Source organism: Protobothrops mucrosquamatus, unplaced genomic scaffold, assembly GCF_001527695.2.
Source record: "Protobothrops mucrosquamatus isolate PMUCROS unplaced genomic scaffold, P.Mucros_1.0 scaffold5049, whole genome shotgun sequence".
Taxonomy (NCBI): Eukaryota; Metazoa; Chordata; class Lepidosauria; order Squamata; family Viperidae; genus Protobothrops; species Protobothrops mucrosquamatus.
In genome coordinates, this window is record NW_015390926.1 from 59,276 (window position 1) to 75,106 (window position 15,831).

Genomic DNA, 15,831 nt, shown 5'->3' on the forward strand with positions numbered 1-15,831 from the left:
GGGCAAGTCCAGGAAAAGACCCCAATTTTAGATCTTCCAGTTTTCCAAAGCTGGACATTTATAGGTCATCCTTGACTTATCAAATCAAATCAACCTTTATTGTCCAAGTACAACATGTGTACAATGAGATTGGCTGAGCCGCCCTTCGTGCACCCCCCCTCCCAACACAACTCACAGCGACAACAAACACACAGTCTTGTTGCACCACGTGAACTTATTGCACAACGTGCCGGCCCCACAAGTCTATCATACTTAGGACCACAACTGAGCCCCCGATTTTTGTGGCTAAGTGAAATGTTTGTTAAGCGGGTTTTGCCCCATTTTACAACCTTTTCTTGACGCGGTTCTTAAGCGAATCCCTCTGGTGGTTAAATTAGTAGCACGTTTGTTAAGCCGATCTGGCTTCCCCATTTGACATTGCTTGTCCGAAGGTCACCCAAGGGGATCCCGTGACCCCAGGACACTGCGACCGTCATAAATGTGAGCCCGTTGCCCAGCGTCCGACAGGGCTGTGGAGTCGGAGTCGAGGAGTCGGAGTCGGAGGAAATTTTGGGTACCTGGAGTCGGAGTCGGAGTCGGCAAACAATGCACCGACTCCGACTCCTACTAAATTTAGATTGGAATTAAAAAAAAAAGCAAGTTTAAATGTCCCAATTCACAAAAAAGTTATAATTAATGACTTCTCTACTGTAAGAATAAAGACCAATGCATGCAGTGCCTCACGTAACCGCAAAACGAACACGTTAAGTGACCGTGAAGAAGCATGCTTTTCATGTGCATGGAATGTATAAAATACATTTGCATATTAATACAGAGGAGTCGGAGTCGGAACATTTATCTACCGACTCCACAGCCCTGGCGTCCGATGTGACCATGGAGCAACGGTCCTAAGTGTGAAAAACGGTCATTTTTTTAAAAAAAAGTGCGGTTGTAACTTCAAACCGTCGCTCAGCGAACGGTTGTGACTTGAGGACTAGCTGCATTGCTAAGCAAGACACATTTAAGCGAGAGTTTTTTCCCCGGTTTACGACCTTCCTTGCCACCGTTGTTAAGTGAATCACTGCCCTTGCTAAGTTAGTTTCCCGGTTATTAAGTGGATACAGCTTCATCGCTGGCTTGTCAGAAGGTCTCAAAAGGGGATCACGTGACCCCCCCCCCCCGTGGGGACTTTGCAACCGTCCTACGTACATGCCAGTTTCCAAGCCTTTGAATTTTTGATCACGTGACCGTCGGGATGCTGCGACGGTCGTAAGTGTGAAAAAAGGGTCACAAGTCACTTTTTCCAGCAGTGCCGTTGCAACTTCCATCAAGCGAATCCAGAATTTGCTCCCGTTTGCAACAGTAATTCAGTTTTTTTTTTTGCACACCACGATCGCCCTCCAGGGCTGTCTTGACCTCTTTGTGATGAAGGTGGCATGCAGGCAGCAGCGTCGCGTGGAAAAGATTGTGTGTCTCTCCGTGTGTTGTGTTGTGTTGTGTTTTCAGCCTCCGGGCCCATACACAAGCGCCTCTCTCTTTGAATGTTTTTTGCCGGAAAACCCATTTTAATTTAAACGGTGTTTTGTTTTGATTTTTTTTCTCTTGTCTCTTGCAGTCAGCCCAAGGAAGCTTTGCTTGCCTGGGCAGATCCCTTTTTGATCTGGGAACCTCTGCAGGATCAAGGCAAAGAACTGGAGGCATTGTTCCTCCCCCTTTCCTCCCCTCCCCCAAACACACAAGGGCTCACTTCCTACTTCCCTTTTTGCCTGGCCTTTGTGAGCCCTGGGATTGTGGGGAGTGGTACCCCCCTTTAAAATAATCAACTGAAAGTTTGTTTTGGGGGGGCAGTTGAATTAAGCCCCAGGTTGCAGTCTTTGCCAATAAGCGTTAACTGCAGCAACCTTAAGATGAGTGGACTTCAACTCCCAGAATTCCTCAGCCAGCATGGCTGGCTGAGGAATTCTGGGAGTTGAGGTCCACCCAACTTAATAGCTGCTAAGTTTGAAAAATACCGTACTGACTTAAATGCTGACTCACCTCCAGGTATCGGATATATGCCACAGTTGGGGATTCCCTAGTCAGCACGCTTGAAGGTGAGTGGACTTCAACTCCCAGAATTCCCCAGCCAGCCATATGTTGAGGTCAACCTATCTTAAAAGTGGCCAAGATTGGAAATACTAGTCTAAATAGGCCAGCATCAAGGAGATTTTGCTTAAGAGGTGAAGCCCACCCATGTTAAAAGATGCTGGCTAGGGAATTCTGGGAGTTGAAGTCCAGCCATCTTCAAGCATGGCTGGCTGGGGAATTCTGGGAGTTGAAATTTGACTCAGCTTGCAAAACACTCTTAAAATGGGAACCTAGCCACTGTGGGGGTGAATGCTCTTAAATTGGGATCAAAGAAAATGGCAGCTCTTTTGTCGTGTTGAGTATCAGTGGGCGAAGTTTGGGTTTGGCTCAAGGTTGTCTTGCTGCAAAATCTCTCCGGCAGGTGAGAAGATGAAGCGAGAGAAGAACGCCAGCTGGACGACGGAGGGGGAGGAAGATCTGGTCTTGGTCAACGGGAACTGCAGCGACTCGGACCCTCCCCTCAAGGAGGAAGACCACACAGGTATCTCTGCGCCCCGGAGGCCATCAAGGATTGGGGCAGCCTGGAGCTCCCTCTTTGCCCCTGTGGTCATCAGTCCGGTTCTGGAGGATGGGTGGCCTTGCCTTGGTCTGGAGGATAAGGAGGAAGGAGAAGGGACGGAGGATAAAGAGGAAAGGAAGGAAGGAAGGAAGGAAGAAGAAGGGACGGAGGATAAAGAGGAGAGGGCGGAAAGGAGGGAAGGGAGGAAGGAAGGAGAATGGTGGAAGGGAGGATAAAGAGAGGGAGGAAGAAGGGAAGAAAAGAGAAGGGAGAGGGAGAATAAAGAGGAAGAGAGAGAAGGAAGGAAGGATAAAGAGGAAGGAAGGAAGTGGGGAGGAGGAAGAAATGAAAGGGAGAAGAAGGTAGGAAAGAAGAAGAATGGCAGAAGGGAGGATAAAGTGATGGAGGAAGAAAGGAAGAAAAGGGAGAGAGGGAGAAGGAAGGATAAAGAGGGAGGGAGGAAGGGAGGAGGTGGGGAGGAGGAATAACTGAAGAAGGAGGGAGACGAAGGTAGGAAGGAAGGAGAATGGCAGAAGGGAGGATAAAGTGATGGAGGAAGAAAGGAAGAAAAGGGAGAGAGGGAGAAGGAAGGATAAAGAGAGGGAGGGAGGTGGGGAGGAGGAATAAATGAAGAAGGAGGGAGAAGAAGGTAGGAAGGAAGGAGAATGGCAGAAGGGAGGATAAAGTGATGGAGGAAGAAAGGAAGAAAAGAGAAGGGAGAAGGAAGGAAGGATAAAGAGGGAGGGAGGAAGGAAGGAGGTGGGGAGGGGGAATAAATGAAGGAGGGAGAAGAAGATAGGAAGGAAGGAGAATGGCAGAGGGGAGGATAAAGAGATGGGGGAAGAAAGGAAGAGAAGGAAGAGATGGATAAAGAGGAAGGAAGAAAAGGGAGGGAAAGAGGAGGAAGGAAGGAAAGAAGAAATGAAGGAAGAGGGAGAAGAAAGAGGAAGGAAGGATGGAAGGGAGGGAGGATAAGCAGAAAGGAAGGAAGATTAGGATTTCCCAACTGTGGCAACTTGAAGATGGGTGGACTTCAACTCTCAGAATTCCCCAGCCAGCAAAGCTGGCTGGGGAATTCTGGGAGTTGAAATCCACCCATCTTCAAAGGTTGAGAAACGTTATTCTGGAGGCTCCCAGCATGATGGAGGAATCACTGGCCCGTGAGGCTTAAAATGACAGGTGGTCCTCAACTTAACGACCATAACTGGGACTTCCATCAGTAAGCGAGGTGGTTGTTGAGCGAGTCACACCCAACTTTATAACCTTGATTTGGCTTCACGACCCCCCACGGCATGACAAGCTTGTCAAATTGGGTGCGACTCCGATAACAACCATCTCAGTGACGGAAGTGGTGGTCGTAAGTGGAGGACCGCTCGCATTTGGTGAATCCAGGAACTGCCTGCAGAGAGCTGCAGGCCTGCGGGGCATCCGACGGGTTTCAGAACTAGACGTCTGCAGTCACAGGGAAGAAGAAGAAGAAGGAGAAGGATGGGAGACCACCAGGAGATCTTTGAGCGCTGTCAGCTAGCCAGGCAGGCAGGCAGGCGTGGGAACTTCCAGGGCTGAAATCCTTGTGGAGAAACAAAATTCGTCGAACTGGCTTAGAACTGGGACGTCGTCGGGGTTTGTGGTTCGCCCCGGGCGGATTCCTGCAGAAAGGAAGTCGCGGGTGTCAAAAACGCCAGGCGCGGCACCCTGTTGACTGACGATTCCTTTGCACAGATGCCAGCCAGGCGGAAAGTGTGACATGCCACACAAAGAAGGAGGAGGAGGAGGAGACTGATGACATTCCCAAGCAAGGCTGGGAGGTGAGCCAAGGACAGGTGTGCCGTCCAACGCCAGGATGCGCCAGTTTGGGAGAACCAGTTTGGGCACCAGGCTAGAGAACGGGAGATTGTGAGTTCTAGTCCTGCCTTAAGGACGAAAGCTGGCCGGGTGACTTTGGGCCAATCACCAGGAGACAGTGAGTTCTAGTTCCACGTTAGGCACGAAAGCCGTCTGGGAGACTTTCGGCGAATCACTGGGAGACGGGGAGTTCTAGTCCCACCTTAGGCACGAAAAACAGCTGGGTGACTTTGGGCCAATCACCAGGAGACAATGAGTTCTAGTTCCACGTTAGGCACGAAAGCCATTTGGTTGACACTGGGCGAATCACCCGGAGATGGTGAGTTTTAGTACTGCCTTAGGCACCAAAGCCAGCTTTGGGCCAGTCACCAGGAGATGGAGAGTTCTAGTCCCACCTTAGGCACGAAAGACAGCTGGATGACTTTGGGCCAATCACCAGGAGATGGTGAATTCTAGTCCCGTGTTAGGCACGAAAGCCATTTGGGTGACATTGGGCGAATCACTGGGAGATGGTGAGTTTTAGTACTGTCTTAGGCACAAAAGCCAACTGGGTGACTTTGGGCCAGTCACCAGGAGACTGTGAGTTCTAGTCCCACCTTAGCCCTGAAAGCCAGCTGGGTGACTTTGGGCCAGTCACCAGGAGACGGTGAGTTCTAGTCCCGCCGTAGGCATGAAAGCCATCTGGGTGACATTGGGCCAATCATCAGGAGATGATGAGTTCTAGTCCCGCCTTAGGCAGGAAAGCCAGCCTGGTGACTTTGGCCTAATCACTAGGAGACAGTGAGTTCTAGTCCCGCCTTAGCCACAGAAGCCAGCTACATGACTTTGGGCCAGTCCCTCTCTCAGCCCAGCCCAACCCACCCCACAGGCTGTTGTGCGGAAAATATGTGTGTAAAATATGTTTTTTGAAAAATAATAAAGACGGGCTTACAAATAAATAAAGGAATGTCCGTATAATTCATGGTTTTTTTGGGGAGCACTGGAAACTGCTTTTTCCCTGGGAGTGACATTTTGTGGTGTAATCTTCCCATTTCTGATGAGAGGAAGAGTAGAATTTAAGGGACCCCTGTTCTCTCGGTTCGGGGGTCCAGGTGCTCGGATCCTAATGGTTTTCTCTCCCCTTTTGGGGGGGGGGTGTTTCCAGGTCCCGTTGCGAGGAAGCGCCGGCTGGGAGAACAGCCTGAGACAGAAACCGCCGCCCCGGATCGTCTTCCAGGCTGGGCCCGCCTCGCAGGACAGGAAGCCCAAAGACGACGTAGAAAGCATAGAAGGTTTCAAGGAACGTCACAAAATCAGGGTAGGGGGGGGTCTCCTTCTTTTGAATTTAACTCATTGCAAGAAATCAAGGAGAAGAATACAGTCAGTCCTCGTATTACAACAATTCGTTTAGCAACCGCTCAAAATTACGACGGCACGGAAAAAGGGGACTTAGGACCGTTTTTCACGCTTAACGGCCGTTGCAGCCTGCCCCGTGGTCACGGGATCAAAATTCAGACGCTTGGCCACTGACTCGTATTTATGACGGTCGCAGGGCCCCCCGGGGGTCACATGATTCCCCCCCCTTTGTGACTTTCTGACAATCACACAACTCAGCAACCACACAACTGATTCACTTAACAGCCGTAAAAAAAAAGGGAGGGGGAACCCCTCCCTTAACAAGCCTCTCGCTTAGCAACGTAAATTTTTTGGGCTTCATTGTGGTCATAAGTTGAGGATGACCTCTACGCCACCTTATAAAACAAGGTGGGGAAAAAATGGAGGAAAAAGTCCTTGTTTTACGACCGTTCGCTTAGCCACCAGTTGAAGATCTGATAGACTTATCTGGGGGGGGGGTACATGCAAAGTGGATTTGAAGTTCCAATGGTCCAAGCCCCCCCCAATCAAATGACCCCTATATATGGGTGCTTAGCAGCCATGCCACCTTCATAGTCATGTGCAATTTATGACCACATTTTACGACAGTTTTGCCTAAAACTAGAAATAAACACCGCTTAATAGATAGCCAGCCGTGTGCTGCAGTTGCCAAAAAGGCCAACGCAGTGCTAGGCTGCATTAACAGGGAGAGAATCAAGATCACATGAAGTACTAATACCACTTTACAAGGCCTTGGTAAGGCCACACTTGGAATCCTGCATCCAGTTTTGGTCACCACGATGTAAAAAAGATGTTCAGACTCTAGAAAGAGTGCAGAGAAGAGCAACAAAGATTATTAGGGGACTGGAGGCTAAAACATGTAAGGAACGGTTGCTGGAATTGGGTATGTCTAGTTTAAGGAAGAGAAGGACGAGGGGGGACAGGATAGCAGTGTTCCAGTATCTCAGGGGCTGCCCTAAAGAAGAGGGAGTCAAGCTATTCTCCAAAGTGCCTGCAAGCAGGAGAAGAAGCAATGGATGGAAACTAATCAAGGAGAGAAGCAACCTAGAACTAAGGAGAAACTTCCTGACAGAACAATTAACCAGTGGAACAACCTGCCTCCAGAAGTTGTGGGTGCGGGAATTGAGTATGTCTAGTTTAATGAAGAGAAGGACGAGGGGGGACATGATAGCAGTCTTCCAGTATCTCAGGGGCTGCCCCAAAGAAGAGGGAGTCAAGCTATTCTCCAAAGCGCCTGAAGGCAGGACAAGAAGCAATGGATAGAAACTAATCAAGGAGAGAAGCAACCTGGAACTAAGGAGAAACTTCCTGATAGTGAGAACAATTAACCAGTGGAACAACCTGCCTCCAGAAGCGGTGAATGCTCCAACACTGGAGGTTTTTAAGAAGAGACTGGACAGCCATTTGTCTGAAATGGTATAGGGTTTCCTGCCTGAGTAGGGGGTTGGACTAGATGACCTCCAAGGTCCCTTCCAACTTTATTATTATAATAAACTAGCACATGGCAAGGAATGGATCCGCTTGACGACTTTGGGACTCGCTTAAGAACTTACGCAAAAAAAGGTCATCAAATTGGGGGTCGATCGCGTGACCGTCCTACTTTCCAACCGCCATGAATTATGACCGTGATGGGCAGGCTCCATTACGGTCGTATGCCGAGGACTTAACTGTATGAGCAGACGGAGTGTATATTTATAGGCGCGTAATCAATAAGGCTGGGATTCGTGACCTCGATCGAAACTTGTCTTCTCAGCCTTTATAGACATTTAAAGGGTGCAGGTAGTCCTCGCCTTATGGCCACAGGTGAGCCTGACATTTCAGTTGTTAAGTGAGTTTTGCCCCGTTTTATGACCTTTCCTGCCACCGTTCTTAAGCAGATCACCCCCATTGTTAAGTTAGTAACCTGGCCGTTAAGCGAATCCGGCTTCCCCATTGACTTTGCTTGCCAGAAGGTTGCAAAAGGGGATCACGTGACCCCGGGAGACACTGCAAACCGTCGTAAATGCGAGTCAGTTGCCAAGTGTCTGAATTTTGATCACGTGACCACAGGAGATGCTGCAACGGTCACTAAACGAATGACTGTAAGTCAAGGATTGCAACTCCCAGACATTTTGTACCTATTGTCACCTGAGGGGGAAAAAACTGCCCCCTGTTGGTCCTTGGGGGTCCTGCTTGTTGAGGGCAGGATGAATTATGAACCTGTCAACCCATCACACTAGTCCTCAAGGGCAGGGATCTCCAACCCTTGGCAGCTTTAAGCCTTGGGGACTCCCAGCTCCCAGAATTCCCCAGCCAACCAGCATGACTTTGAGCCAATCACCAGGAGACTGTGAGTTCTAGTTCTGTCTTAAGCACTGAAGCCGGCTGGGTGACTTTGGGCCAATCACCAGGAGGCGGTGAGTTCTAGTCCCGCCTTAGGCATGAAAGCCAGCTGGGTGACTTTGGGCCAATCACCAGGAGACGATGAGTTCTAGTCCTACCTTACTCATGAAAGCCGGCTGGGTGACTTTGGGCCAATCACCAGGAGGTGGGGAGTTCTAGTTCTGCCTTAGGCATGGGAGACGGCTGGGTGACTTTGGGCCAATCACCAGGAGACAGTGAGTTCTAGTCCTGCCTCAGGTAGGGAAGTAGGCTGGGTGAGTTTGGGCCAATCACCAGGAGACTGGGAGTTCTAGTCCCGCCTTAAGCATGAAAGCCAGCTGGGTGACTTTGGGCCAATCACCAGGAGGCGATGAGTTCTAGTTCTAGCCTGACTGGCTGGGGAATTCTGGGAGTTGAAGTCCACAAGGCGTAAAGTTGCCAAGGTTGGAGACCCCTGCTCCATAAGAGGAGATGAGAGGGTCACTTTGCAGGGTCTACGCAAGGACAGTCTGTTTTTTGATCGAGGCGCCCTCCTTGCGTCTCCTTCGCGCCTCTCCTGCGGAGCGGACTCATTTTCCCCTCCCCTTCCTTTCCAGCACTCAAAGAGGCTTTCCGGATTTATCCAGAAAAACTACTCCGAAGAGGAGATTTCCAAGCAGAAGGAGAACACCCAGGTCCCGAACGGCTGTGAATACCGAACACTGAGAAAGATGGAAGAATATCAGGTGGGAGCACCGGGGTGGGCTTCGGGAGCGAATTTAACCGTCTTTAAAGGAGACGCCCCCTGTTGTTATTGGCAGAAAGGAGGGGCGTCCAAAACGGTTTCAAGATTTAAGTTTTAGCCAAAAATCCACTCCTTGTTCTGGTAGTCCTTGACTTACGATGACAACTGAGAGCAAAATTTGTGATGTTGAGACACAGGTTCGGCGAGTTTTGCCTCCCATTTTACGACCTTTCTCGCCGCAGTTGTTAAGGGCATCCCTGCGGTTGTTAAGCGAGTCACACAGTTGTTAAGTGAATCTGGCTTCCCCCACTGACTTGGCTTTTCGGAAGGTCGCAAAAGGGGATGACGTAACCCCCGGGGATGCTGTGCAACCGTCATAACTATGAGTCAGTTGCCAAGTGGCTGAAATCTGATCCCAGGATGATGGGATAATGCAGGAACGGTTGTTAAGTGTTAAAAATGGTCACAAGTCCCTTTTTTCAGTACTGTGGTAACTTTGAACGGTCACTAAAGGAACGGTCGTACGTCGAGGACTACCTGTGAATGGGTAAGCCATCCTGAACATCCAGTTTAAAAATGGAGAACTCTGATCTGGATCCTGATGTAGCGCTGTTCCAGGAGTAGGCAACCTTGGCTCTTTTATGACTGGTGGACTTCAACTCCCAGAATTCCTGAGCCAGCATGGGGGAACTATGGCCCCCTCATGACTCGTGGACTTCAACTCCCAGAATTCCTGAGCCAGCATGGGGGAACTATGGCCCCCTCATGACTCGTGGACTTCAACTCCCAGAATTCCTGAGCCAGCATGGCTTAGCTTGGAAACCTCTCCCTTTCCCCTCAGCATGGCTGGCTCAGGAATTCTGGGAGTTGGAGTCCCCACGTCTTAAAGTTGCTGAGGTAGAGAAACAATGGACTAGGCCACGGGTAGGCAACCTTGGCTCTTTTATAACTCGTGGAGTTCAACCCCCAGAATTCCTGAGCCAGCATGGGGGAACTACGGCCCCCTCATGACTCGTGGACTTCAACTCCCAGAATTCCTGAACCAGCATGGGGGAACTATGGCCCCCTCATGACTGGTGGACTTCAACTTCCAGAATTCCTGAGCCAGCGTGGCTCAGCTTGGAAACCTCCCTTTCCCCTCAGAATGGCTGGCCCAAGAATTCTGGGAGTTGAAGTCCACGAGTCATAAAAGAGCCAAGGTTGCCTACCCCTGTGCTATTGCAATATGGAAATTGAAGATACATTATGTCTGCAGCATTTCCCCAATCTATTAAAGAAGTGAATACTGCATCCAGTTTTGGTCACCAGGATGTAAAAAAGATGCTGAGACTCTAGAGAGAGTACAGAGAAGAGCAACAAAGATGATTAGAGGACTGGAGGCTAAAACATACAAGGAACGGCTGCTGGAATTGGGTGTGTCCGGTTTAATGAAGAGAAGGACGAGGGGGGACAGGATAGCAGCCTTCCAGTATCTCAGGGGCTGCCCCAAAGAAGAGGGAGTCAAGCTATTCTCCAAGGCGCCTGAAGGCAGGACAAGAAGCAACGGGTGGAAACTAATCGAGGAGAGAAACAACCAAGAACTAAGGAGAAACTTCCTGACAGTGAGAACAATTAACCAGGGGAACAACCTGCCTCCAGAAGCGGTGAATGCTCCAACACTGGAAGTTTTTAAGAAGAGACTGGACAGCCATTTGTCTGAAATGGTATAGGGTTTCCTGTCTGAGCAGGGGGTTGGACTAGATGACCTCCATGGTCCCTTCCAACAACATCATCATCATCATCATCATCATCATCATCATCATCATCATTATTATTATTATTATTATTATTATTATTATTATTATTATTATTATTATCCCGCTTTCCCCCTAACCCTAACTGACCTCTGCTGTCCATCCTTCCCCTTCTTTCTGTTTTGATTTGCAGGACGGGAAAGGCTTTGGGTTCGGAGAGCTCGTCTGGGGCAAGATCAAAGGCTTTTCTTGGTGGCCGGCCATTGTGGTGTCCTGGAAGACCACCTCCAACCGCCAGGCGGCCCCCGGCATGCGCTGGGTGAAATGGTTTGGGGACGGAAAGTTTTCGGAGGTGAGGGGCGTGGAAGGGGGAGGTGGGCTGGCTGGGAAGAGGGTCAGCCCCTTGGCTCTGTCCTCGGACGAATCTACCATTTTCTTAGCCGTGGTTTGTGGAATAGAAAGGCAACCAGCTGGGTTCGGACACGTTAAACCAGGGGTCTTCAAAGTTGGCCCTTTGATGACTTGTGGACTTCAGCTCCCAGAATTCCTCAGCCAGTGTGCCTGGCTGAGGAATTCTGGGAGTTGAAGTCCACAAGTCATTAAAGAGCCAAGTTTGAAGACCCCTGTTCTATAGAATATATAAGGCAGGTATGAGTATTGTGAGAAACCTTGAAGGAACATTCTGGAAAAAAAGAGCAGATAGAGGCCTAGTTCAGATTTTTGTGGGCTGCTTTGTGGCTCCATGGCTGGAAGGTAGATAATAATCACTAAATGTAGAACAAGGGTAAGATTTCTGCTTTTTTCCCCCTCATAAAGAATCTAATATAGGTATGTAGTCCTAAACCAGGGGTCTTCAAACATGGCCCTTTTATGACTGGTGGACTTCAACTCCCAGAATTCCTCAGCCAGCATGCCTGGCTGAGGAATTCTGGAAGTTGAAGTCCACCAGTCATAAAAGGTCCACGTTTGAAGACCCCCTGCGTGAAACCACAAATTGTGGCTTGCAAATCGCTGTTTGTAACCAAACCGCATTTGCGGAACCCAACTGTAAGCCATTTTCAAACTCCCCAATGTATTTTTCATATATTTTTCAAGAAAGCTTGCAGTCGGTTTATTGACTTTGAGAATAAATTGTACGGAAAAGTGCTTTTTTTTTTCTCCAAGTCATGACCAGAATCCAGGAAGCAGGAGTGGTGGGGGTCTCTGGGAGTTGAAGTCCACCAGTCATAAAAGGGCCAAGTTTGAAGACCCCTGCATTAACCCATCTCAGAAATGCGGGGGAAATTCACAAGTCGATCCCTACCCAGGAGAACATCACCTGGTTGAGCCTCTGTTACTCCAGGTAGAGGCGCCACCAGGTCGATCCCAGATTTAGGGAGTTGAGGATGCTGCCCTGGGGAGGGGTCTTTTCTGGGACGGCGGGGATAAAGGGACGAAGATTGACCAGCCCTTGTCTCCTCGTTGCAGATCTCCGCTGAGAAACTGGTGGGGCTGGTGAACTTCCAGGACCATTTTAACCCCACCACCTTTCAGAAGTTGGTGTCCTACCGGCAATCCATTCTCCACGTTTTAGAGGTGAGAAGGGGGTGGGTGCAAAGGTGGCTTAGCATGGGAGATGGTGGCTTAGCATGTGGATGATTGGGGTGATGCCTATCAGGGGCAGAGAATGGGTAGCTGTAAGCCAGTTGGCACCAATGTAGGTAGCATCTGTGGGGTCATTGAAGTGCTGTTGTTCTCTGGCAGACCTTTCATGACTCAACTAGGGAACATCATCAGTGCTAGAGGGAGTGGTGTTTGTGGAGGAGGAGGAGGAGGAGGAGGAGGAGGAGGAGGAGGAGGAGGACTGTGGAGTCCTTGGTGCTCTCTGAGCTTGGTGGATTTCTTGCAGACATTTCATGATCCAGCTAGGGAACATCATCAGGGCTAGAAGGGAGGAGGAGGAGGAGGAGGAGGATAGGGACCTTGGTGATCACTGCCTTGGTGGTTTTTTTGCAGACATTTCATGACCCAACCAGATAATAGGTGGAAAATAAGGGGAGGAAAAAGTATTAGGCCTCTTTGCCCCCTTACGTAATTTGTAAAAATAACAAAAGGCAGGATACAAATAAATAAAATTAAACAAAAAAAAACCACCACTCCCACCAAGATGGACAGGGCAAGTCACTAGTATATAAACAGGGAGCAAAGGAGCTTTCCTTCTAGCACCGATGCGGTTATCTAGTTGGGTCATGAAACGTCTGCACGAGAACAAGAGAGCACCAATGAGGGGTGCCCCCCCCGGCTCCTCCTCCTCCCTGCAAACTCCCCTCCCTTCTGGAACTGATGATGTTCCCTAGTTGGGTCATGAAAAGTCTGCAAGGAAAGCACCCAGCTCAGAAAGCACCAAGGATCCTCCAGGCGTCCTCCTCCTCCTCCTCTCCACACACCCCACTCCTTTCTAGCACGGATGATGTTCCCTAGTTGGGTCATGAAACCATCAAGTTCAGAGAGCACCAAGGACTCCACAGTCGTCGTCCTCCTCCTCCTCCCTTCTAGCATGATGTTCCCCAGTTGGGTCATGAAACATGTGCATGACACCCCCCCTCAGCTCAGAGAGCACCAAGGACCCCACAATCCTTCCTCCCTTCCAGCACTAATGATGTTCCCTAGTTGGGTCANGACTTACGACCGGTTGGGTAGTCCCCGACTTACGACCGGTTTAGTCCTCGACTTACGACCGGTTTAGTCCTCGACTTACGACCGGTTTAGTCCTCGACTTATGACCGGTTGGGGTCGCGGCATTAAAAAGGTTGAGAACCACTGTGCTAGGTGATGATACGACTATCAGCAATTCATTCATTCATTCATTCATTCATTCATTCTTTAATTTGTATACCGCCCTTCTCCCATAGGACTCAGGGCGGTTCACAGCATAATTAAAAAACAAATACTATACATAAAAATAAAAATACAAAAAATACAACAATAACAACAATATAAACCCCTATAAAACCGAATTAAAAACCAAATATTGACAGCTGTGTTTCCAATTAAAATGCTTCTAAAATCATCCCTTCCTAAAATCCTCCCCAGGTCAGGCCCGCTTGCTGGAAAAGCCATGTCTTGAGGGCGCGGCGGAAAGTAAGGAGATCCGGAATCATCCGGATCTCGGGGGGCAGTTCGTTCCAGAGGGTGGGGGCTCCCACAGAGAAGGCCCTCCCCCTGGGGGTCGCCAGCCGACATTGCTTGGCCGACGGCACCCTGAGGAGGCCCGCTCTGTGGGAGCGTACCGGTCTATGGGAGGGAATCTGCGGCAGAAGGCGGTCTCGGAGGTAGCCAGGTCCGATGCCATGGAGCGCTTTAAAGGTGGTAACTAACACCTTAAAGCGCACCCGGAAGGCCACTGGTAACCAGTGCAGCTCGCGCAGCAGCGGTGTTACATGGGAGCGACGAGTCCCTCCCAACACCGCCCGCGCGGCCGCATTCTGGACCAGTTGGGGAATGGATTGTTGACGATTTATATGATTAAAAGTGAAACTGGGAACAGATTGGAGGCAATTATGGGTGCCGGGAATGGATGCTAGGGGATTATACGATTATATAGGCAATAATGGGAATTGATTGCAGGTGATTATATAAAGGTGATATTGGGAATTGATTCTAGGCCAGGGGTAGGCAACCTTGGTTCTTTTATGACTCGTGGACTTCAACTCCCAGAATTCCTGAGCCAGCGTGGGGGAACTACGGCCCCCTCATGACTCGTGGACTTCAACTCCCAGAATTCCTGAGCCAGCATGGGGGAACTTTGGCCCCCTTATGACTTGAGGACTTCAACTCCCAGAATTCCTGAGCCAGCGTGGCTCAGCTTGGAAACCTCTCCCTTTCCCCTCAGCATGGCTGGCTCAGGAATTCTGGGAGTTGAAGTCCACGAGTCATAAAAGAGCGGAGGTTGCNCTCCCTTCCAGCACTGGTGATGTTCCCTAGTTGGGTCACAAAACGTCTTCCAGAAAACAACCCCGCTCAGAGAGCACCCAGGACCCCACAGTTCAACCCAAAGCTACAGATGGGTGCCTGGCTGCAGCAAAATCGCCCTTGATTGCCTTTGGGTGGACATTCCTTCCTCTTAATTTTATTGACCTATTTTTGTGCGATTTTTGTGTACGTTGCCAAATCCAAAGTCACTCCAGCTGCGCCGTAGAGCAGCACTTTCAAACCCATCCTTGCTGCCACCTCCACTTTAAAAAAAACGAAAAACGCTTGGGACCCTTGTCTGGGTGGGATTTGGGCAGATCCACCATGCATGGTAGATGGCACTGCGAGTGGGGAGGGGGCTTCTGGGTGTTTCCTCCAGGCTCTGAGCCCCCTGCCCCAATCCTCCATGACCAAAATCCTTGCCACGGCAGATCGCCAGCAGCCGCGCTGGGAAGACCTTCTCCAGCGTCCCTGGGGAGTCCCTGGACGAGAAGCTGAAGCCGATGCTGGATTGGGCCACCCAGGGATTCAAGCCCGCCGGAGAGAAGGGCCTACGGCCCCCCAAGACTTCAGGTAAGACACCCCCCCCCAGCAAAGGGCAGCGGGATTGCTGGCTGTGACTGCAGGGGACTGGGAATCGGCGATGCTGCCGATCTGCTCCTTTGGCTCAGCTGGGGTTTGGGCTGTGTGCTGCGTCTTCCGGGCCCCTTTGGGAATGGATGATTGATTCTGGGAATTGGGAATTGATTCTAGGCAATTGTGGGTGCTGGGAATTGATGCTAGGTCAATGGTTCTCAACCTGTGGGTCGGGACCCGATTTGGGGTCGATTGACCATTTCACGGGGGTCGCCAAGCAAGGCTGTCCGCCATTTTTTTTGTCCGCCATTTTTTCCCCCTTTTCCGGCGGGTGCCTTACCTCCCTTGGGCTGGGCCAGCTGGTGGTCAGCCTGCTCCGTCTCTGCCGCTTGCCAGCTACGCCTCGGCCGGCGCAGAGGGCGGAACCATGCATGTGCGGCGCTCCCGGGCAGGGAAAGTCCTCGACTTACGACCGGTTGGGTAGTCCCCGACTTACGACCGGTTTAGTCCTCGACTTACGACCGGTTTAGTCCTCGACTTACGACCGGTTTAGTCCTCGACTTATGACCGGTTGGGGTCGCGGCATTAAAAAGGTTGAGAACCACTGTGCTAGGTGATGATACGACTATCAGCAATTCATTCATTCATTCATTCATTCATTC

General features: G+C 50.2%; 1 protein-coding gene across 1 annotated transcript in view; it reads left to right on the forward strand.

Moving 5' to 3' along the window:
- Positions 1–2,475: 2,475 nt before the first annotated feature.
- The window catches only part of LOC107299513 (DNA (cytosine-5)-methyltransferase 3B), a gene marked incomplete at its 3' end in the record, with an annotated part of 32,199 nt that continues 18,843 nt past the window's right edge, over positions 2,476–15,831 (forward strand). Inside the window, exons 1-7 of the mRNA XM_029286790.1 lie at positions 2,476–2,587; positions 4,328–4,413; positions 5,595–5,747; positions 8,782–8,910; positions 10,836–10,994; positions 12,110–12,217; positions 15,025–15,166. Of these exons, the coding sequence (XP_029142623.1) occupies positions 2,476–2,587; positions 4,328–4,413; positions 5,595–5,747; positions 8,782–8,910; positions 10,836–10,994; positions 12,110–12,217; positions 15,025–15,166 (889 nt within the window). The remainder of the gene's footprint in view (positions 2,588–4,327; positions 4,414–5,594; positions 5,748–8,781; positions 8,911–10,835; positions 10,995–12,109; positions 12,218–15,024; positions 15,167–15,831) is intronic.